Source organism: Protopterus annectens, chromosome 1.part0 (assembly GCF_019279795.1).
Source record: "Protopterus annectens isolate FY-2018-M chromosome 1.part0, PAN1.0, whole genome shotgun sequence".
NCBI lineage: Eukaryota > Metazoa > Chordata > Ceratodontiformes > Protopteridae > Protopterus > Protopterus annectens.
Window position 1 is genome coordinate 1,810,575,592 of NC_056725.1, and position 25,000 is coordinate 1,810,600,591.

At 41.3% G+C, this 25,000-nt stretch overlaps 1 protein-coding gene across 1 annotated transcript in view; it reads right to left on the reverse strand.

Moving 5' to 3' along the window:
- Positions 1-25,000, reverse strand: part of ZNF131 (zinc finger protein 131) — a gene marked incomplete in the record, with an annotated part of 567,140 nt that overhangs the window by 383,952 nt on the left and 158,188 nt on the right. Inside the window, 1 exon segment of the mRNA XM_044069710.1 lies at positions 23,828-23,929. Within this exon segment, the coding sequence (XP_043925645.1) occupies positions 23,828-23,929 (102 nt within the window).

The following is a 25,000-nucleotide window of genomic DNA, read 5'->3' on the forward strand; positions in this document are numbered from 1 at the left end:
GTTGGGGGGCAGGAGTAAGAAATCCCCAAGCCTGGCTTTCCCAGCAAAAATGCTCCCAAAGAGTATGCAAGGTTTCACCAAAAGAGAAATCCTCGGGGGGGGGGGGTGGAGAGTAGAGTCCTCTGCATCAGAATCCTCATAGGTAGATAAGGGTAAATCCTGGTCATTAGAGGAAACAGAAATTTCAGAATCCTGGTCAGAAGTATCATAAGCAAATTCACTCCTAGGTCTCTTAGAGGGGGAAGGCTGGCGTCCGCTGATTAAAGTAATAAGGTCTTCAGCCATTCTTATTTGTTTTTTAGGCATAGAGGCCTAACCATGCGGTCTGGCAGTCTATTTTCTAGGCATGGTTTGAGTTTTAGGCCTTGAAGAAGAAGATGGCGTCCGTTTAATATGCAAGTCAGTAAAGCCTGAATACACCCTCAGAAGCCGGTGCCTGCACAGTGGATCTGGATCCATCCAAGGATGAGACATCCGCAGGTTCCACAGTTGAAGCATCACGCAGCATACCAGACTCCGAATGGGTCTCAGTAGAGGCCTGCGAATCTGAAGAAGTGGGTATCAGGGGCTGCGAAAGCGCCAGAGTATCAGTGAACTGGCAACTAGCTTAGAAGCATTGTCGGCAGCTTTGGACCTAGGTGGCCTGTCTCGGTCTTTATCTTTGCGTTTTTTCAGAATGTCGGTAGTCGGGTGGCTTACCAAAGACGTATCTGGATAATTGAACAGAGTACCAAAATATTAAGAAGTGTAAATATACTGACGACGAATAGTTTGTTGTTTAAATAAGGCACAAAACAGACAGTGAGGTACTTCATGGTCAGGGCCTAGGCAAGAATACAGTATGAATGAAAATCTTTATGAAGTATTTGCTTTTCACAAGAAATACAATTACTGACTTTTACTGACATCGGTTTAGAGCAAGAAAAAGTTTCCCCAATGGGGTACTTAGGTTTAGATGAAGGCTTCGGCTCTGAAACTTGAAAACAAAAATTTAAGGAGTCTGCCGAATGGCACTTGCGAACTGCTTCTGCTTCGGCCACTGCACGACAAGAAAGACTGATGTAATTGCGTCGGCTGCATGCTTTATACCCCTGACTACCTGACATCACGGAAGATGCGACAGCAACCGACGCAGGACCAAAGACTTTGATGATCAGGCCGGCTGAGGGCTACTGTAAGCAGATAACCCAAATGTGATGACTGCAACAGTAAAACAAGAAGAACATCTGCAAAGCCACCAACTAGAACATCAACACAAGAATAGGAAGGGAGGGGTAAAAACAGTTTCAGCACAGATGAAAAACAAAACAATGCCAGAAAATATATAAAATAATTCAGTCGGGCAAAGTTAAGACAATGCAGAACTCTGAAAGGTTAAACTGCCAAGAAATGTACTCTTCAATCAATGATATAGTTCCAGATTGTTTGAGAATCACACTGCAGACAGAACATCAGGAGTTTCCAACAGTGTATGACGAATCAGAAGTCTCCTGGGTTAAGTACAAGATCTTTTTAGGGTAATGCCTGGATTTCACAAAATCCATGAGGGCTTCAGACAGCCTGATCAAGTTCTGTGGGCTAACCAGACAAGAATATGGATTTAGGCCCATGCAGGTAAGGCTGAGACAAACCAATGACAAACCTATTTGGCTTTGGTGTTTTGGGCATGTGTTTGAGATTGGCACTGGATACAAAGCCCTAGAGATACAAGTGGGTGGCTTTGACTCAACTTTGGTCCCTGGGCACCTCCTCATGGACAACAAAATGCAGTGGATGCCACCACTCACTTTGGTAACCAGGATTCTGGTGTCAGAAGCTGGTGCCTGCATAGCAGCTCCAGACCTTACTGACACCTTAAAGTGCACTGCTAGAGTTGACATCAAGGCTAAAGTAGACATGGTGGCCTCTCAAGGGGTCACCCCAGAAGATTCAGCAGTGGTGGGTGTCATCAGAAGGGGCTGAAAAAGTACCTTACCTCCACTGACAATTTAGCCTTATTAGGCAAGACACCAAAATTATGCTGGTTCCTTTACAGCTCTTTTTCTTGGGATGGTGAATTTTCTAGTGAGTTCAAAAGGAGGACCAGTGGATGGCATATCTTGGCCAAGAGTAGATTCTTTTTTTTTTGTTCCAAGTACTTTTCTATGGGCCCAGCCCCTCTGGACCCAAGTAGAATATACAGAGTGGAAATCCTTACTCAGGATTTATGTTGCACAAACCAAACAATTTACCTTTTCTGACCACTACAGAAACACTAAAAGAGTTAGTTAAGAACAGAGTTCCCCTAGTGGTGTTTATCAAAATTTTTTTTTGGCTTTGGGACAGACTGACCCACTGAAATATATGTACAAATAGCAAGAAAAAAATGATGATTATGCTGTATGATTACTTTTTCTACTAGACAGACATCGGAAGAGGCTGTCTGGTGGACTGTGAGGGAAGGTGTAGTCTATGATATTGAGAACAGCATCTGGCTTGTATGAGAAAGAAAATCCCAAGAGTAATTCCTGTAACACTGAACTATGAAAATATGGTAGACGCAGATGATAGGCAGCATTCTAATCTAATATGCAACATCACAGCATGCACTGGCAAGAGACACTAACCCCCAAATATTTTTTCTTTCTCTTATCTTAAGCTTCAGCATTTGGAGACAGTGACTGGAAATCTCAGAAGTATGCAAACTAAAATTCACATCTGCAATCACTGCTATAATTACAGTGTACCAGTCAGTGACTTACATAAAAGGCAAGAAAGCAAATTAGTTAAGCAAAAATGACACCAGCAAAAATCAGACTTTAATATTAAACTTAAATTGTACTATTACACATCGGATCAGAGCCAGCAAAATATACAACAAACAGATCCAATGCTCTGGCTCCTCCCTCTCCCATAATGCCGTGCAGCTCTCCAATCCCCAGATCAGAATTTGCCACCATACTCCTGAGCTATTCCTACCAGGGTAGAGAGAAACCCACTCCTACCAGGGTAGAGAGAAACCCACTCCTACCAGGGTAGAGAGAAACCCACTCCTACCAGGGTAGAGAGAAACCCACTCCTACCAGGGTAGAGAGAAACCCACTCCTACCAGGGTAGAGAGAAACCCACTCCTACCAGGGTAGAGAGAAACCCACTCCTACCAGGGTAGAGAGAAACCCACTCCTACCAGGGTAGAGAGAAACCCACTCCTACCAGGGTGAGAGAAACCCACTCCTACCAGGGTAGAGAGAAACCCACTCCTACCAGGGTAGAGAGAAACCCACTCCTACCAGGGTAGAGAGAAACCCACTCCAGCTTCCTCCACTAGTCCACAAGAAGGGGGGTGGCGGGTGGGAAATGTGGTGAATGAAGGCACAGGATAACAAAGATGCCAAGTTATGGTAAGTACATAAACTCTATCTGATGTTATCCATGTCTTCATTCATCACCACAGGGTCAGAGTCCCAGCTACCAAACATCATGGGAGGCCTCGAGGAAGGACATGCCGGAGCACTGTGGAGCCAAAAGAAGCTCTACTCGTAGAAACTAAATCCAGTTTGTAATGGGATATGAAGGCATGAAGATTAGACCAAGTGGCAGCAGCACAGATCTCAATAGAAAGCCTTGCTACAAAAGCTGAAGAAGTGGCCACAGATCTTGTAGAATGGGCTCTAACACAACCTGGAATCTCCAGTTGATTCAGATTGTAGACCACAGAGATGCAGCTAGAAATCTAATTGGAAATGGTGACCTTGGAGACTGGAAGGCCACACCTGCTCTCGGAAAAAGGCTATGAAAAGTTGTTCTGACTTATGAAAATCCTTAATTCTATGCAAGTAGAACCAAAGCAGTCTGTGAACATCCAAGGTATGAAGGATATACTCCCCTCTGCGAGTAGTTGGGGAAAAACTGGAAGCTGAATGCATTGATTAAGGGTGGACTCAGAAGCAACCTTGGGTAAAAAGGAAAGATTCGTCCTCAGAGATATCCTGTGCTTGTGAAAGGTCATATAAGGATGAGTAATGGAAAGAGCTTGCAATTCAGAAACCCTCCTAGCTGAAGTGATAGCGAACAGAAAAGCCATTTTCCAAGACGGCAATTTGAAATCATAGGAACTGGCAGGTTCAAAAGGGCTCTTAATCAGAGATTGGAGAACCAACGTGAGGTCCTAAGGAGGCGAAGGGTCCTTAATTGGAGGACGAAGGAGAAAGACCCCTTTCATAAATGCCTTACAAAGACAAGATGAAAAGGTGGGTTCTGAGCTTTCCTGAAAATTACACCTGGGGGGCTATGATGAAATCAAAGGGTAGGGCTCTGAACTGATAATGATTGGCCCCTAGCTGGAAGCGAGGATATCTCCTGGAACACCTGCCTATCTTGATGTGATACTAGGCGTTTAGGAGATCTACTGAGCACATTCAACTGAAGCTTAACAGTGGAAAAACTTGCTCCCTCTTGGAAAAGGGAGGACAAAAACAAAAGTATATCAGGGACTGAGGCAGAAAAAGGATCCAGATTCCTGCATCTGGCCCAGATGGAAAACCTCTTCCATTTACTGCTGTGTACTTTCCTGGTAAAAGGTTTGGAGGACGCTAGCCTGGAATGTTTTAATCATCACTGGAACTGAAGAAACCAAGCAGATACGGAAGGGTCCGAAGGTTTGGAAGAGGGAGCCCTGACGGGTGGAAAATCAGATCTTGATGGGGATCCAGTATCCAAGGCAGATACTTCAGATGAGACCTGATGGAAAACTACAAGCGATGTGGCCAGAAATGGTGGGGATGAGGTTGGGTTTTTCCAGGTTGACTGTTACCACCCAGCTGATGGAACAGGTAAGAAGATATTGAATTGCCTGAGTCAGTCAATGCCATTAAACTGCCATGAGAAGCCAATTGTCAAGGTACTGAAATACCTGGAACCCCTGTAGACGCAGGTGAGCCACTACCACTGCCATGCATTTGGTAAACACCTGGGGGGCTATGATGAAATCAAAGGGTAGGGCTCTGAACTGATAATGATTGGCCCCTAGCTGGAAGCGAGGATATCTCCTGGAACACCTGCCTATCTTGATGTGATACTAGGCATTTAGGAGATCTACTGAGCACATTCAACTGTCCCTGTTAGTGGCAGAATGGACTGAGCAGTGGCCATCCAGAACTTTGCCTTCTTGACTAAAAGATTGAGCTCACTAAGATGCAAAATAGGACATAGGTCCCCAGTCTTCTTTCCACTAAAAAGAAGCGAGAGTAAGTATTGGATCCTTTGTCCTGCTGGGACCTCTTCAATGGCTCTTTTTAGAAGTTGCTGAACTTCTTTGAAGGCCAACTCCCTCTGACTGGGTGGAATGTCGGGGAGATAACTTCTCAATGGAGGGGGTTCTGAAAAGGGAATGAAGTAGTCCCTGGACACCCACTGATTGGCAGTGATTTATGTCTAGGAAAGTGGGTGTAGGGAAATATGACCCCCAAATGCCTCCAGGGCAGAGCAGCCAGGCAACACTTCAGGAGTGCTGAAAGGAGAAGGGTTCTCAGGAGCCCTGATTTTGCAGAGCCCCTCTGCCACGAAGGCAGCATTCGTCCGGAGTGTCTTGAAAGGGAGACTGCACCTTATGGAACCAAATCTTTGTTTCCCTGCTGGGTCTTCGAGAAGGACCTCTGGGGGGCCAAAAGCTCGACTCCTACATCAGACAAAAGTCTTCCCTTCCTGCTCACTGCGGGTCGAAGTGTTCTTCACAGAGGGTCCGAAGAGTAGAACCATCAAAGGGGGTATTAATAAATGCCTTAAAGGGTTCCACAAACCTGCACAAGTGTAGCCAACCATGACACTGGAAGTCAATGCCTGTGCCAGCCGCTCAACAGGTAGTCTCTGCAGCATTGGAGATTAGCCTCATTGAAGAATTTGCCATAGAGATCAAAGTGACAAGCTTGGGAGATGCCTGCTTGAGGTTCTCTGCCTGCAATAACTCTGCAAGGGAGGTGGAGAGCTTTTGAACCAAATCCCTTTGGTGGTGGATAAAATGTGCCAAGTAGTTAATAGTCTACCTCAGTCCAAAGCTAGCTGAGGTGTACACCAGCTTCCCAAAACAGTCCATCACCCGAGCCTCCCTGTTCAGTGGATGAACTCTGGAGCTCTGCTCGGTTAGCTCCTTCTTCGTGGCGGCAGCAGATAGTAGTGACTGGTATGCCTTTACTCCAAAAGGAACGGTTTGCAGTGGGGCTAAGGAATTTATTGGCCCTCTTTGGAACAGGCTCCACCATATCATTCCAGGCCCTGCTGTCAATCAGGTCCACTAACTCGCCAGCTGGGAGCAACACCCATCCTGAAGGCCTTCAGAAATATGGACTCTTCCAAAGATGGGTGTTGGGGAGACCATCCGCCCTTTTGTTTTAGGAGACATCATCGGGTGGAGATCTGGGGGACCCATCTCCTTCCTAGCGGTCTGTATCCTGAGTGAGAGACTCCGCAGGCGAGTCCAAGTGCCTTTTCTTGCACTTTCTCTTATGATGAACCTCCCTCTGTTGGTGGCTTCAGGGAGGACTCTGAAGAGGCAGGGAATCCCAGAAGGGAGGAAACCCCTGAAGGCTTGATTGGGAGGGGCTGATCTGGGACAGGATGAGAGGCCTCACTGTAAAAGTAGTGGACTCCAAATCCAGCTCCGGACAAGTGAAGTACCTCAGGGTTCAGTCCTGGGACCTCTCTTGTTTGGCATCTACTTCTCTGAAGTACAGGCCAACACTAAGGGACTCTGGCCAACAAAGTCTGCAGATGACTGCAAACTGGGAGCCATTACTGAATCACCAAATGTAGATACTCTACAAAAGGGCCTTACTGAAACAGATGCTTGTGTCAGAGCCATGGGCTCAAGCTCAATGCCAAGAAAACATGTACCTGTGAATTACCACATAGGTGGCAGTACACTAAACACCGAAAGTGTGATAAGAGACTTAGGGACACAGGTCTCACCTTCAATAATCACATCGCCACAACAATCAGGAAATCCTATGTGGCACACCTCATCACGAAGGGCTTTTAATCCAGAAAAAAGGAGGTCATTGTCCCACTGAACTCATCTCTCATTAGACCCATTATAGAACACAATGCCCCATTTGATATGTACCTTTCAAGACATCTGCAACTGGAAAGGTCACAGAAATACCTCACTAAAAGGATCACAGGCCTAAAGCAGATGCCCTATGCGGACAGCCTTAAAAAACTCCAGCTATACTCGGTCACATATAGTCTACTCAGAGGCGATCGCTGCTCAACATACAAGGCCATGTCAAACCCAAAGCTGTTGGACAGGCTACACAAAGAAATCCCAATCCCTCAGAGCCACACACTCCTGGGATCTAAACCTTATCAAAAACAAACCATGCTGGAGGGATAGGTTCCTGACTCAGAGACTCCCCAGACTCTGGAATAGACTGTCAATACATGTCAAGCAGAGCGTCTACTTGGCCCTCTTCAGAAGGAACCTTGATTGGATGGAGAAAGGAAATTCACCCCGGGGATCACGTTAGTCGCCCTGCTAAGACAGTGTGGGAAGAAATAGCCAGGGAATTCTTATGGCTAGGCTTGTATAGGCCCTAGGGCCGATAGCCTAGTACCAACCTATGAACCTATTCAAAACTGTTGGGCGATCTCACCAAATAACTTGAACATCTAGCCAGGGTACCAAAGCCAAAACCTTCCAAAGAGCTATACGTCTGACATATGATCCAAACCTGCAGGTGTAAGGGTATGCAAGCAGATGTAAGGAGTATGAAAACCTTAGATAATCTCACAGTCAGGAGACAAGAAGATACAAGGCAGGTAAAGGTCAGCCAAGTAGGGAGAAAGTAGAGAAGAGCTCCTCCTTCAGTCCATGGATTCAGTGCATAACCTAGTTAAAGACCAAGAAGTAGGATTGACAAGTGGGAGGAAATACTGCAACAACAATCAGTAGGACATGTTACAGCAATGTTTTTATACAGCTATACTATGTCCTTCCTTACATCACTGCTGCAGTATTCCAAACTCTGGGTGATTCTCAAAGCTTAGGAAAAGGTAACCGTGGATGAGAAGGCATAAGAGAATTGTCAAGTAAGAGAAATGACCTCGCAAAGGAGGCTCTGGATCTACAGAAAGCATCTATCCTGTAGTGTTTGAAAGGCCAAATTACTGCCTTTAAGACTGCTCTTCAGTCAACACCTTTGTAAAAGGCTCCAGATGTAACTGCTCAACTGGAATGCACTTTTATATAAGGTAATGGTTTCCCATGCTGGTTATAACAAAAGGAAATAGACTTAGAAATCCAGTTAGCAATAGCTTGTTTACAGATTGATCCCCCCAATTTGGCTTACAAACAGGTCAGTCTTGTGAATAGACTTGATTTTATCGAATTAAAATGTGAGCTATCTGTGCATAACCAGCACAACCAGAGAATAAAGAATTTGCTTCCCCTTGGTCTGAGAGTTAGGGTTAATTTACTGACCTACTCAGGCACAAATGAAGGACTGGCCTTTAGACAGACACCCTGTCCTTATGGAAAATAAGGAAAGCAACAGATGCTGTCAGGGACTGGAGTGCAGAAACCCTTCTATATGAAGTAACTGCTACTAGAAGGATGCTTTTCCAAGCACAAAATTTGTCTGCGTCTGTAGTCTAAAGGCAACGTGCAGAAATGGCGGACAGGTATGCCTTAAATCAAGGAGTAGGTCAGACCAGTTTTAAATGGCTCACACAAATGAAAGGATAATACAAACCCCACATTGTATAGCGTCTTGACTTTTAGCATGACAAAAGGCAGAAAAACTTTTCCATATGGATATGCAAGACTTTCTAGTAGTAGATTTCTTTGACCCCTGAAGAACCTGTAGCACATCAGAAAAATGGTGTCCTAAAAGGATCGGAATCCTATCATCCAAACTGTCAAGCTGAGAGATGGACTGAGATGAAGACAGCCCTCTGTGTGAGCAAGTCCACTTTGTGGGGTAACCTTGGCTAGATGGCAGAGAAGAGGAAAACAATGCTGCCCAGGCCAAAAGGGAATCACCAGCAAGATTTATGGTTTGTTCCGCTGAATTTTTAACAAGACCTTGGGTAGCAGAGGAGGGAAGCTATAAAGAAATCTTCCTTACCAAGGACAGGATATGAAGTCCTGGACTTGCCTGCTGTGAATGGAGGCAAAGAGGTCTGAGGAATATCCCATTTGTGGACCATGTTTAGGAAGACCTCTCTGTTCAGCATCCATTCAGGAGGGTCTTCCTTTCATCGGTTTAAAAGGTCTGCCAGGACATTTTCTTGAGAAGGAATGTAAATGGCTTGGAGGGGCAGACTTGCTTTGATGATCTGTTTCCATGTTAGAAGGGCCAATCTGCGTTGTCCCCCATTATGTACCACACATGACCATACTATTGATTATGAAAATTCTGAGGGGAACTAGAGAAAGTGCAAAAGAAAATTTGCAGGACCTAAATTACTGCCTGCATTTCCTTCAGGTCTCCTGTCCTCTGATTTGGTGACCACTATACCTGGGCTCTCATGGAAGCTTGTCTGTGCCTCCCATGCTACATCCGAGGCATCTATGTGCAGGTCCTGGTCAGGTAATCTGCAGCCTGACTAGAAGGCCCAGGTTGAAGTTTATCTGGCAAATCTACCATGGAAATTCTCTCATCCGAAAAGGAAGAAATAGGATCAGACAGTCCAAAGGATGGGAATAGTGGGGCCAGACAGATTTCAAGTACTACTGAATCTTTCTCATATGGAGTCTGGTGACGGGCACTATGGATTTGGTTGCTCCCATGAATCCCATGGTCCTGAGAACTTCCCTTGCAGTGCAGGTTTGAAGGGACTGAAGAAACTGGAAGTGGTTGGAGAGGGCATGTACTTTGTCTTGTGATGAGGCCTACACAAAGTTGCGTGTCCAGTCAGCAGCCCAGAAAGACCAGGTCCTTTAGTAGGCTTCAGAATGGACCAAGCTGATTGTGAACCCCACATGCTACAGGGAAGAAAATAGAGAAGCCGAGATGCTGTAAAAAGGATCTATTGAGATCGTGCCTATATTAATAGGTCATCTAGATAAAGGAATATTTGAATTCCCTAGATTCTGCAAAAGGTGATGACTGGTGCCAGGTACTCTGTCAATATCCTGGGAGCTGTAGACAAACCAAAGGGTAAAGCAGAAAACAGAGTATGATGAAAGATCAGATAATCATAGAAATTTCCTGAAGGAAGGGTGAATGGGGATGTGGAGATGGGCAATCCAAAGACACTAGGAAGGCCTGAAGGAGGATGAATGTCAAGAGTCTGGAATGACATTTTGAAAGAGGTGACCTTGAGAAATGCATTGATAAGGGACAAATCCGATATTGGTCTCCATTTGTCTTTACTGGGTACTGGTAGTAGTCTAGAGAAAAAAAAAAACTTCTTTGAACTGTTGTGGAACAGGTTTTATTATTGTATCTTTTTCAAGCAGGGCTTGCAGGATAGGAGGTAAAAGGTTTACCTGATTGGGTGGGGGAGGAAGAATGCCTTTGAGAGGTGGGATCTCCTTCCAAGTCATTCTTTATCTCTGGTGAATAGTGGAAAAGATGCATTTTTTGTCTGAAGTTATGAGTTTAAGAGAGAGGAGTTTCATCTTTTTGACAGAGGGAGGGAAGGAATAAGCAGAGTGGGAGGAGGCAGAAAATAAGCAAGCTGATGTGTTTGGATAGGGAGGCCTCTCAGACTTAGAATCCTTGCCAGGTTTATCTTGAAATGCCTTTCTAGGCATTTTCTTTTCCTTCTGTAGGGATGTACAGTCTCTAGGAGAACAGGTGGAGAGTTTAACCTGGCAGTTTCTCTGCTACCTGGGAACAAAAGTGAGGAAAATTTGTCTGCAAACCTTCATAATCTAACTTGCTCTTGACAAACTTTAAACAGGTTGACTGCTCCAAGACCAAGCAAGCCCCTACTCGGGGAGGAATCCAGGAGCTTAGCTTTAATGTCCTCAGGTAATTACGGAGAACAAAGCCATAGGTACCTTCTAATGATAGATCCAGCATCAGCAGCTGCTCTGGAAGAAGTGTCTGCTGCATAACTGCACAATGCTATATCAAGCAACCTGTGAAACTTGAGCCACCACAAACCTGGCTTGCTTCTAAATGCCCAGTAATTCCAGATAAGACATACTTGGATTTATATTAACCAGAGTAGACAGTATAAATTTTGCATTTAGGTCTGGTAATTCACAGCTCTGAATGCCAGAGCAGAACAGATTTATACCTTTTTCCCCAAACCTGTTATTGCCGTGACAACTTTGTCTGAGGGAAGGGAATTATCAGAAGGTAATACCTTGGAGGGAGCACAAGGATCTGCCAAATGATACTTCTAAAGAAACTTTAAATCTTCAGGCAATTTATAAAATTATCAGGTCTTTTAAGTGCTGGGGGTTAAGAATCAGGAGGTGAGGAAGTGAATGCAAAAGTATCCAGAAAAGCCTCCAGAACAGGAGAAACTGATTCAGATGTAGGGGTGTCTACTTGTATCAAGCTGCAATATCTAGTTTTGTACATCAGAATTTGCCTGGATTCCCACTCAAAATGCATCATCTCAGACATGGTTTCCCCAAAGGAAATTTCCTCTACAAGAGGATGAGGAGATAAGATATCCTCAGAGGGCACTTGGCCTGAACAAGTGAATTTCAGAAGAGTATGCCATACAATGTTCATCTGAATCAGACTCTACCTCATCGTCCTCTAAGGATTTCTAATGATATCTCATCCGAGTGGCATTAGTAGGAGCAGAAGGAAAAAATTATGCTGGTTTGAGAGCAAAAATGACCTTAAATAGGCCTTGGGAGAATTCCATCCACTTTTTCCCCAGGGACATCAGAGGAGAGGTAGCATTTTTTTGTTCATTTCTTCTTGGGAGTAGTATCTGCTTTAATGAGTCACGACAGATCAGACCCCTGACTTACAATAATTAAACCTGGTACTTTCTCCCAAACTAAACTGTGGAATACTCTTCGGTCCTTCAGAAACAAGACAAAATCCTCTCTTCTTCCAAGCATTGGTAAGATTAGCTGCATCAGAAGTACAGGAATAAGGCATCATACCAGCCTCCATCAGTGTTGTGGGAGCCTGAGAAGCTGTCAAAAGGGCTGTGGGTTCTGAAACCTCAACTGGTAGAGGAGAGTCCAAATGCAGAATCAAAGGATCGGGCCTAGGCTTCTAGAATTTCTTTTCTGGAATGATTAGGAGGATGTCGGGAGTGGAAGGACTGACCACTTTAGGTTGGGTGAGGCACCAAGGTGCTGGGTCTCCAAATAAGCACCAAGAAAGGAACGGCACATATACACAGGGTTTTTGGTATATATGACTGATGGGTAATGCAGCTGTTGCAGTCACGTTCTGCACCAATGCAAAAAAAAAAAAAAAAAAAAAAAAAAAAAAAAAAAAAGAGACACTGGAGGTGGAGATCTTTATAGGGAATCTGCCTACCACAATTACACTTTACTTGACATCACCAAATTTTTTATGAAAAAAACAAGGAAGGTTTTCCTATTGGAGCATGTATCTAAACCAGTACATGTACACAATACAAATGACCACACAAATAGACTTGACGGGTGCAAGACCTGCTTTCAAACTAAGGGTGAGGTATGCTCAAGCGCTTAAGTCATATACTGAATGTTAGGATCTATGGAATGTGTTGACTTTAGTACCCCAGTGAAACATCCAGGTTATTTGGTGAGATGACCCAACACTTTGGAATACTGCAACAGTGATCTAAGGAAGGACATCTACTGTCATGGTAAGTTTAATTGCACTATGTGCATCATTAGATCACTGTTGCAGTAGCGCAAGCCAAATGGGATGACTGCTAAAACTTAAGACAGATAAGGTGGTGGATATAGAATCAGAATTCAGTGGAGAACAGATGCAGAAAATCCTGTTACCGTTTTGGAAAAGGTCTTCCTTTTACAGTGTTTAGAGCCATTCTGGAGACAGCAACTTGATCTTCAATGTATACTTTCACTAGAGTCTACCCTTTTCCATAAGACAACAAAAGTAGCAATGCCTTTATTGGAGTGTGCCCCAACATTCTGTGAAGTTTTTTTTTTTTTCATGGGGAGAATAGGAAAATTAAATAGCCTGGGGATAACCATCTGGATAGTGTCTGGAAAATGACTGTCCCTTCTTACTTTAATAGGAAATAAAACAGTTGATCAGCTATTCTGTAATCTTTTGTTATATCAAAAAGGTATCAAAGTTGTCCAAGGCTATCCAGGAGTGCAGCATTCAGTCTCCTCTGTATTTAGCATGGGGATGAAACCAGGATGGAGAGAACGGATTCAGATTGAACTGAGAAACCACTTTAAGAATTAATCCCATTTTTGTGTCTAAAGTCCCTCTATCATTAGGACAGACCAAAAGGGCTAGACAAATAAGAGGGCTTGCAACTAAGCACAGCTATCTTTTATGAAAGGAACTTTAGGGATATACTAGCTCCAGGTTCAAGTGGAAGTAAAGTAAATTTTTCCAAAACAAATTCAGATCTTATGATAGAGCTACCTGTTTCCTGGGTGACCTCATGGCAACAAGCAGAGATAACCAAAAGGTTCACTTCCATGGAGTGTAAGATAGCCCAGAGTTGAGCAAATCACACCAATACTGGCTCTAAAAGGGAAAACCATTGGATGCAACACCCATTTTTTAAGAGTATCCTGGATTGTCTCAGAGTGTCTGCTACATGTTTTTCTCTAAAAGGATGTATGCTGCCTGAAGAGAGAGGCTGTGAAAAAAAAAAAGAAGACTTAAGCAATCATGGCTAGTCTGCAAAGGGAGTAAGATTTGATTCCCCTTGTTTAATGTACCATATCACTGTAGTGCTGTCTGTAAATCAAAGAGTGGTTCTAGAGTCCACAGTTGATTCAAAGATTTCCGTGCATTTTGGGTTGATGGTATTGTCACTTCAAGAAAAAGCACAAGTCCTCTGGACTTTGATTATATTGGATACTGCCTCCCCAGACAAAGTCTGATGCATCTGCTGTTACAAGATTGAGGTGGGATGAGAGAGGAAGAAAGACCAGAATTCAGCCAAATCTGGTCCTCCCATGTCTGACAGATTTGACACTGGTTTCCAGGTCCCTTTTTTCTTGAAAACTAGAAAAATCCTGTAATAAAAAAAGTTCCACTGAGACTAGGGAACAAGTTCTATAATATCTTGTGCAAGCATCTCTGACAAAATCTGAGGATACAAGTACATTGGATTATTTGGATGAAGAGGGATTCCTATTATTTTAAACAAAAAAATCTTCATTAAAATATCACCTTTGACATAAGCAATCTTACATTCATGTAAATGAAAAACAAACCACATTAACGATTTTAATTGCAAACATGCATCACAGACCCAGCTGAGGCAACTGTAGTTGCAAACACCATACACATCACTCATAATAAATCCAGTCATTGTCAATTATATATATTGCATAGATCATTCAAATCCTGCTTACTTTTAAACCTTACTCCTCTTCTGCATATACTGTTCCTAGAGTTCCCATTTTTTCCTATGTAATTTGCTCTTTCCCTTTTCTAAAGATCCAAATTCCAGTTGCTTTATCTCAGTTACTATGTTCACTACTGGTAAAGGTGGTTTAGACTTTGATTTCCATTTTCTAGTAACTGCTTTTTTGGCAGCCATCATAATTAGACTTGGCAAGGCCTTACTAGGTCTAGGCAATTCCGATTCTGTATCATAGCTCAAAAAAGATCTTAATTAAACCAGTTTGCTCACTCAGCATCACTGACACAGCAGTCTGCAGGGGAATCTTTAAAGTCTGCCAGCTCATTACACTCCCAGAAAATAAGCCCAGTTACCTCATTTTCCCCCATCACAACTCCAACATTTGCAGTCTACATAAGGAAAGATTCTCTGGAGTCTACTTGGGATATTAAAAACACCTATGTAAGCACTTCCAAACAAAGATTCAAAATCTTCTATACTTTGTTGCATATTTGGGAGCTATACAAACACCCCCTCCATTGTCTTTTTGTGCATTGCTTAGCCACTCTCTCTTCCCAATCCTTTCTAAGCTCCTCTGATTGATGCTTACAGCTGTCATGCAATATTTTATATAGTCTACCAAGTATTCCTTCAACAGTAGTTCTACATTATATTAAGCTTCCCTTAGCCCTCAGACACATTACCAATTCTCATGACTTCAAAACTGCCCTTAGAAATTTTCTAAACACAGCCTGGATTTGTCAATGTAGTCATCCAATTGAAAACCTTCTAGTTCCCGATTCAACTTTCAACTTCTTCTATTTTTCCCCTCCTCAACTTTCAACTTCTTCTATTTTTCCCCTCCTGTCTCTTTACTCCCAGATTTCTTTCACTATCACTTCTTCTTTCTTCCTCCTCCTCTTACTATTACTTCCCTTCTCACTTTTCTTTCTCAACTTATTGCTATACCTACCTTTTCTGACCTTTTCCTCAACTTTCCTTCTTCCCTAACTCTGCTCCTACCTACCTCTTTTATACTTCCTTCCCTTTTTTAATAGGCTCCTTTTTTTAAATTTTCTTTCCCTTTCTTGTACGGTTATGTTTTAATATCTTCTTTATTTTCCTTACTCTTATATTAGCTTTTTGTGATTTTATATATATATTCTAGCTAAATCTGAATTATATATTATGTACTTGTATGCTACTTTTTATTTTTTACTTCATTCTCAAAGTAAATTTTCTTGCATAATTTGTACTGCGAGTATTCTACATGTTTTTTGTGGATATTTTCTCCCCAGGCCTCTGCTTAAAAAGGGCACATGCCCAGTCGGACTATCCTAATCAACAAATGGCATATAAATAAATAAATAAATATTAAGAACTCTACCAGTGCTGGTCTTTTGTTTAGGACCCCCCTATTTCTTTCTATTTGCCTATACTCTGACATCAATCCTTGACCGAGAGGGCAGTCTCTAAACTGCATCCCAAATTATTGGTGTCTTCCCATTCTACTACCTTTACATTTCTAGTTATTTGTTTCAAATACATTGGATCCTTTGCCAATTTTCTCCAATAAATTCCAGCTCCCTCTTGTCCATTGTCTGCATTCCTAATTGCAGTCATCCCTATTGGCAGATTTTCTTTTCTCCATTCCAGTGCTGGCTTAGTTCTTAAAACACTCTGCTACTTTATGAATATAACATTCTGTACGATTGTCATTCTCCTTAGCAGTCTGTATCCAAAATCCCAGTCTCTCCTTGTTTCTTGAGCTTCTCCCCTGTATCATGACCATCCCTTTCCATTTTTGAATTACATTTTTGCTGCTTGTGCTATGTACAAGAGCCTTAACTGTGTTGCTCTAAAACACCCTTTCAAATCTAGTAATCCTAGCCCTCCTTGTTCTAGTGGAAGAATCAGCTTATCACACGTGACCCTTGTCATCTTCCCCTCCCATTATAAAATCCTTCAGCTCTTTTAAATGCTATCCACAACTTCTCCTTTTGTTGATAAAAATATGCCTGACCTGTGCATAAAACTAAAGGGACAAACAGTTCAACTGCTTGCATCTTACTATGCATATCCAAATAACAAAGCTTCCAATTTCTGTTTTTTTATTTTCTTCTGTTTAGTCTCCTCCCACACAACCTTAGCTGCCACAACAGAGTCATTTTTTATCCAGACTCTAAATACTTCATTTTATGTCCCGATAAACATGGATACTGCTGGGCCAATTCACATGCGGGTACATAACTTACCACTACTGCCTTTGTTTTAGCTTAATTAATTTTGTATCCGGAGAAGATTTAAAACAAGTTTTAAAATGTACCACAACAGTGTAATGTCCCTTTCTGGTTTTGTCAGGGTATAACATAATATAGTCTGCAAATACTGCCAGCTTTTCTAGACTACACCAATTATATCCTTGAATCCAAGCAGAAATTATCAAAGAGGACCCCATCTACTTTAAAATTATAAGGTTGATTAGGAGGCTATATAAGGATCAGAGGTGAAAAATTAATTAGGGAAAGCAACTACTTCCATTGCCTTGCTCATGAAGTCCCAGCTTACTCCAGCAAATGCTTTCTCTGCATCAAGATACACCAACAGTGGTATTTTATTACATTCCGCCTCCTTCTGGATCATCAGTGTTCTGCTAATGTTAACAAATGTTTGCCTCCCCTCACTGATCCACATCAATTTTGGTAACACATTTGCCATTTTACTTTATAATCATGGTTTAGTATTGAAAGAGGTCTTATGGAGCTGGATATGATGGATCCTTACCCTATTTAGGTATTACAGCTACCACCACTTTCTTCTAGGATGTTGGTACTTATCTTAAAATACTATTCCTTGGGACTTTCCTGTAGATTGATTATACATCACCATTTTAATCTCATCTCCTCCTATCCTGTTTGTAATTGAGCCTCATCTACCTCTAACTTTGGCATATTTAATTCTTTCATAAACATTTCCATTTGTACCTTTTGATTTCCATATTTCTCTGCTTTATACAGACTTTCAAAAAATGACAAAATATTTCTAGTACTTCTGCAGGATCTTATCTTCCATGTTAAAGGCTCCCTACGCTTGTTGACCGCCCTTTCTACTTTGTTGACCGAGCTGTTGCACTAAAAGTTTATGCTTTGCTGTCAAGCAATTGTTTTTTTGATCACCATAATCTTCCTAAACTAATGCAAATTATCGGGGTAATCCCTTATCTTCTGTTTAGCATTCTGCAGCTGCTCCTCTTCTTGTTCTGTGGGATTCCCCCTATTTTGGAATTTTAACATTCGAGAGTCCCTCTAAATAATTCTGGTTACTTCGTAACCATATCTCCCTTTCTTTTATTTCCACCCTAGTTTTAAATTTCACTTTTCTTTTGAAAATATAGCTAGCGAGTGGGATAAAATTAATGCCAATCTTCTATAACAGCTCCTGAATAAATTTCCAAAACCCATTCTTTAAATTCCTCTTTTCAACATATAGGTGGGAAAGCACTAGCGTTTCATTTTTATTTCATTATCTTGCATTTTTTTAGTTATTGGCACATGATCTTAAACAGTTGGAGTGCGTTTCAAGACCCTCAATCAAGTGCACTTTCCTGTGAAATATAAATTCCATCTAGCCTAGCCCAGTTTTTGTATCTTCTTGGAGAATATGTAAATTCACTCCAAACTCCTAGTACTGAATTAACATCTTCCATGCCAAACATATTCATAAATTTCTTCAAAAATCTAACCTCCTTTGTTATATTTTGCCTTTTGAGGCTACCAGACATCTTCACTTTTGCAAATTCCAGTCCCCACCTATAAGTAATGTTCCTTGCTGGAAGTCAAATAATTCTCAAAGAACTTTAAGCGTCATTATAGCAGTTTTAGGTGGAATATAAATAAATGCCAGTGTAATCCTCCTCCCTTGCCAGTAGCCCCTTAGTACTACAATCATCTTTTTTCCTCTAGCAATACTGGAGCTCCTCTTGCAATTGCATGTAAATACTCCTCTTTTCCTTTGCCCCAGGTTTTCAACTGAATAACCATCCTGAAAACTCTTATCAGATTCACATGTTCAGTTCTTTCCAGGTACATCTCCTATAGCATAGCTATTTGCACTCTACATTTAATAGAGTTTACTATGCTTTCTTTTTTTTTTTTTTTATCTGTAAGACCATTCAGATTTAAAGACATTAAAGAAAGCATCATTTTCTTATATAGTTATTGTTTCTACCTTTTATATAAAACTTTTTTTGTTAAAACGTCTAGTTCCAAGTTATGTTACATGCATATAATGTTTGGCAGCTTGGTCTTTTATACAGTGGTTTCTCGTCATATCCATTTGAGCTCATGTGACATCTTACACAAACTTTTCGTTTTACTGAAAAGCCCTCAAACAAAAACACCCCCATAACCCCCAAAACCTATTAACTTGACACTCAAAATTATGTACATCCTCAAAATTTGAAGTTTTACCTTTCTAATAAGAACAAAAGTTCTAAACTGATAGCCAGCCAGACTAGGGTTAATCACAAAGTTCATTCAAGCTAAGACACAGGGTACAGTCTGTGCTTTTATTCATAGGTAGGTACTAGGCTATTGGCCCTAGGGACTATATAAGCCTAGCCAAAAATGTACCCTGGCTTTCGCCACCCAAGAAAATTATTTCCCTGTGCCCCTGTTGAGCAGAGCCACAGAAGTGATCCCTGGGGTGAATTTCATATTTCCCATCCAATCATCAAGATTTTACTTGAAGAATGCTAATGAGGAGCTCTGTTTGACATAGATAGGTAGTCTGTTCCAGAGTATGGGAAGTCTCTGGGACAGGAATCTATCCCTCCAGCATGTTCTGTTTATTGTGGTGACAAGGTTTAGGTCCCTAAGAGTGTGTAGCTCAGAGGCATTGGGATTTCTTTAAGTGGAGCATGTCCAACAGCTCTGGGTTTGACATAGCTTTGTATGTTAGGCAGAGATCACCTCAGAGTAGGCGATATGCGACTGAGTAAAGCTGGAGTTTGAGACTGTCTGCGTAGGGCATCTGTTTGAGGCCAGTAATCCTCTTTGTGAGGTATTTCTGTGGCCTTTCCAGTTGTTGTAGATGTCTTGTGAGGTACATACCAAAAGGGGCGTTGTACTTTATAATGGGTCTAATGAGTAATGAGTAGAGGGGAACAATGACCTCTTTTTCTGGATGAGAAACCTTTTGTGATGAAGTGTTGTCTAGTTTTGTCTTTTCTAGCTCTCAGATAAGAAAACATATGAATGCTTTCAGTAAACACTTTCTCCAAGCCACTTCTCTTTACCAGATTGTCTTCTAGGGACAAGCAAACCAGCCCAAACTGCTACGGATTCATTGTTTACCAGAAAAAAAGCCTTATAATATTCAGTATTCTATTTCATTTACTTGCTTTCTATTAAAACTTGTTACTGGATAAAGCCAAGGGCCTTGACCCAGGCACTTCCCTATGCAAGCATGAGAAAAAGCACTCTAATTTTTCTTTTGTCATGCTCTCTTAACCAGACCTGTTTGCCCTCTCTTTTTACATTGCAGTGTCTACATTTCTTAAAAATGAAGGAGGAAAGAGAGAGAAGAGAGAAAAATCAAAATATAAAAGCATCTGTTTATGCTAGTATGCCCATTACATTTAAAAATAACTGAAAAAACTACTTCACAGCTTACAAAGAAAGTCATGTACCATTAATGTACTACCATTAAAAAATATATACTTAGTTAACTTTCTCCCTACCCCTCTCCAAAGTAGTTTTCCGAAGATTAATGACATGAAATAGGACAAACTTTAAGGGGGCTCTAAACCATCAAGTCCATGAAAATCCAATATTTCCAAATCCACCTGTTCTGCCATGTTTCACAAGTATAATTATTGCTTTGTACTCTCACATGTCATGTTCCAAGTTACTGATTTTAGTCTCCAAACATTAACAACATGAAGCAGGATATATGCTTTAAAGTCCCAACAACTTTAACAAAATCCAAGGAAGCCCAATATTTTCAGATTTTCTTGTTCGGTCATGTTTCCCCAAATATAATTATTGCTTTATCACCCCACATTTGTCAATGTCCAAGTTAATAGCTTTATTCCTGTTCATCACCACCTTCCAAATCCGGTTTCATTTCCAACGTACTCTTGACTCGTAGGAGACTCTTATGTTTTCCATCACGCATTTCCTGCTGAAACCGTGGAAAAGATTTCACAGGCTCAGTTTTTCTGCAATCCTCATCACCAGGAGGACAAAGCAGAACCTCCTTTTTCACAGCTCACCCTTTGCTGGACAAACTTTTGTATTTCCTTCTTGGCATGTACCTCATCAAAAAATTATCTTTGTCCCTTCAGGGAAAAATGTTTTGAAGATGGCTGGGTATAGCAGTTTGAATCTCGCACCTGCTTCTCAACATTCCCTAAAGAATATAATATTTATTATTCTGCCTAATGTACAATGAGTAGTCATTCTCTACAAGCACTCTGCAGTCTCCCACTTTTACTACATTTCCTTCTGTCACATTTTGTTAGAATCCACTCCTTCTGCCGATAAGACTGCATTCTTTACTATTAAAGGTCTAGGTTTTTCAGTAACCAGATTTGGAGCATACGCATGACGTGCCCTTTCAATTAAGAATTTCTGTTGTGGAATACCAGTCCAGGTGCTTATTTGTGCTTTCATAAAATGAATACAGTCTGCTCCTTCCAGCTTCTCTGGTACAACAGAAAATACCAGGTTTTCCCTATGTGCTTTGTCCTCTAATTCTACTTTTTGAAAAATCTCCTTGTGCAGTCTCGTACTTAGCCAACCTTTTCTTCATTTCAACTTCCGAGTTTTTCTGTCACCTTATCTAAATATCTGTTTAAAGCTTCTTCCATTCTTCCACCTTTTTACTGTTTGTGTTGATATACTCCCATCAGTGTTTTGTTTATTTTAATGATGTCTGTGTGCAGCTGCTTTACACTTTCCTCTAGGTTACTGGAAGTCATGTCTGCAACTTGCACTGCTTCTTGTTGAGCAACTGCAGTACTTCTTCTAATCTGTTTTCCCTCACATTTTGTAGCATATTTTCCTCCAGGTTCTTTACATTTCTTTTTTTCCTGGCACCCAGGCAGTGCACTCAGTTTCTGATATTTACGCAGAAATCTAGTTCCACTGGCTTTCTCTAAGTTTTGGTTTTCAGACTGGGAGAGCCAGAATTAAGCTGTTACTCAGCATGCAGCCATCTTGGAAATCACGAGGGATTCCTGACTAAGGAGGAAATGACTCCCACTTCATTTGTACTCATGATGGATTATTTCTAGCAACCAAGCACTGGATGTTATTTGCCACCAAAAAAGTAGGAAAGATTTCATACTACACTGACAGGCTGGCCAAGGTGGAGGGGAGGGGGAGAAATAAAGAGTCACAGACTTTCTTTGATTGAGCAGATACCTAGAGGCCAGTGTCTTTGTTGCCACAGTTTTACTACCTGCACTAACCTCATCCCTCCCTGTACTAACTTTACCCCTTTCAGAGTGCTTTAAGACCTCAACGGAAAGGCTACTAAAAAAAGGACATTGTCTACTGGAGGAATGAGAATCTAGGATTTAACTTCCTCAGGAAAACTCTATAACTTGAGCCATTCATATCTATGCATAACCGATCTTGGGAATAGAGCTCTAGAAACTGCAACAACTGTATCATAAGAACACTTTAGGTTATATGTTTTACGTTCTGTAATACAGATCAAAGCATATTAGTCAGAACTTAGACCTATGAAGTAGGCATATTAGAAACCATCCGACATATTGTTGAAAACATAGCAAGTAAGAAATTGGCCATATAGCCTTGACAATTTACAGCGCTGAATGTCAGGTTTGATGCAGTGTAGATCTTGCTGCATCTAACAAGTGCCCTGCCATATCTGTCACTGGGAATGGGACTGAAGAGGCTACAGGTTCCAAGTTCCACACTTATTCATAAATATGAGTCTGCTCTGCCAGACAATTTCTAAATGGGTATGTGTGTGACTCAGGCTTATCTGGCTTTTTGGATGGAAGGGGGCTGAGCATCAGGAGAATACACAGAACTGAATGTATCCTCCAAAGCCACAAGAATGGCAGGAACTGGGCTAGAGAGAAGACCCACAATGCATGATCTAGTCCTGCCTCTTAACAGTCTGAAAAAAATTTCCTCAGAAGAGGGGAGCTTTTTTCTCTTGGAATGAGACAATTAGTGTTAACAGTACCGACAGAAAAGCTAAACGTTATTTAGCAAAAGTGAACCACTCAACCTGTGATCCCTTTATACTTGGGGATAGATGGGGTTTATTGTCAACATGCATCAGACATCTAGACCTCAACAACTGAAGTATATTGTCTGGGCCTTTTGACACTACAAAAACAATACTCTCCCTTCTCGGAAACTGCTTAATGTCCAGTCTTGGTACACATTCCAGACTCCTAATCCTTAGTAGCATCCCACAGGGCAACACCAGAGCGGTCAGGAACAATGGACTGCCAGGCTGAGGACTCCATAATATCCACAGCAGATTAGTCAATCCAAGCTCAGGAAAGAGATGTAAAAGAGTTGCTTCAGTAACCAATTTAAGTGGTTCTTCTCTTTCTTTACCCAAAGGTGGACATCAGACTTGAGTCAGTAGCTATGGAGGACTGAATGACGGCCTTCAGATGAATTTTACAAAATACCAAGGTTGTTAAACCAGCTATAAACAGTCTTGGATTAAATGACTGAAACACTGCACTAACAGATGTTATGTGATTTCCCTAAAACAAAAGGAGAAGGCTGATTGAATCCTTGTATGGAATTTATGTACTACATGCAAATTTGCCTTTTTTGCTAGGCATAAAACAAAAAAAAAAATAAAGGGGTATCCCCAGAAGGATACTTATCTACACAATAAGCTGACATACAAGCTGACATGCAAAAGCGAAGTTGGAGTACAGAAGAGCGTCTGACTGAACACTTCAAAGGCAAGACAGCACTAAATTATAGCACCCATACGTCCCCCCTTTTTGCACCAGCACACCCTCTTGCTTCCTTGGTCATACAATGTACATAGAAAAAATGCAAAAGCTTTGGTATACTGGACAGACATTCAGTTCTTGTCATATGTCCCAAATAGCTTTATGCTACTTCAGTAATCTAATGATGAACACGGCTCCATTCAGTTTTCTAGTCTAAAAGACTAGCCTCATCCGACAGGATTCCTGTTGGACTGATGAAATACATGCACATAACCATAATGTAAAAGTAACACCAACTTGTTTCTTTACCTCATTAAGAGGCATTTTCTACTTGTAAAAGGGTCTGAGATCAGAAATGCACATGGTCAAAAATGTTTGCAACAATCTCCTGTATTACTGAAAATAACTATTGCTTACCTTCTATTTCCACCAAGGGTTCCTGAGTAAAATCCTGAAAGAATTTGTAGAAAAACTGGCTACAAGCAGCAAGGACAGCCTTGTGAGCTTTAAACTGGTCACCTACAAGCAAAACGAACTTTCATGAACTAAAAGTCTCATTTCAACTTTGATTTCCAGTTCTGATCAAAATATACTTTTTAAAAATGTTTTGTAGACACCTGCATCTCATACAATCATTCTGATGCAAGGCATCAGGAAAACTATGAAACTTTATATATGGAACACCAGTCCCTATAGTTATTAAATAATCCCATTCCTTTGGCACTCTAAATCCAAGGAGAGTCACACATATGAAGTTTAATCTCCTGGCATGCTAGAAAAGGCAATTATGAAAAGTGTATAAGCATACCTATACAAGCACATCTTCAAGGAAAGGGCACTACCACCCTAAATCATACAACATTTAGTTCTAGCTCCTTTTCTTGCATTCTCTCCATCCAAAGCTTGTCAAAGCACTAGCGACCTCCCTCCAAGTTACCAATACATAGCTTGACTTGTTTGGTACAGTCATATATGAAGGGGCAATGAACCCTACACAGCCCAAATTCTCTTTTCTTCAACCTAGCGTATCAACAGTGACTTGTTTTTTTTGTGGTAGGTAAATGGCCTGCTGCTTTCTAACATTTATTAGGGTCAATAAGAGCACACTTACCTGGTCCCAGATTAGTACTGCTAATACAATACAAAGCATGTGGCCCTTACAAAACCAATTACTAAAAATATGCTTGCACAACACAAAAAAAAAAAATGAAGCTAAGGGATTCAAGTGAAGAAAATGTCCCAGGTTTCAGTATACAGGGTGTCATATTCAAAACTGTATTGCCACTAACAAATAAAATAAGAAACTATAGGTCTAACGTGTAGAAAGAAAAACAGTGCAACTGCGCAAATTAAATACTATGAATACCTCCCTCTAAAATGGCACAAATGACTGAAAAATAAAATCTCTTGAAATAAGAGTTTGTCAGCAACACCATTTAAGGAAGTACATAAAAGGCCTACTTCCAATAGAAAGGGACACTTAAAGCTTTAAATAGAAAACAAGGCAAAGAAATATTTTTCAAACAGTGCACATACATTTCTTTTTAACAAAAAGTATTGAGCTATGTACGACCACCATACAGTGAAGCT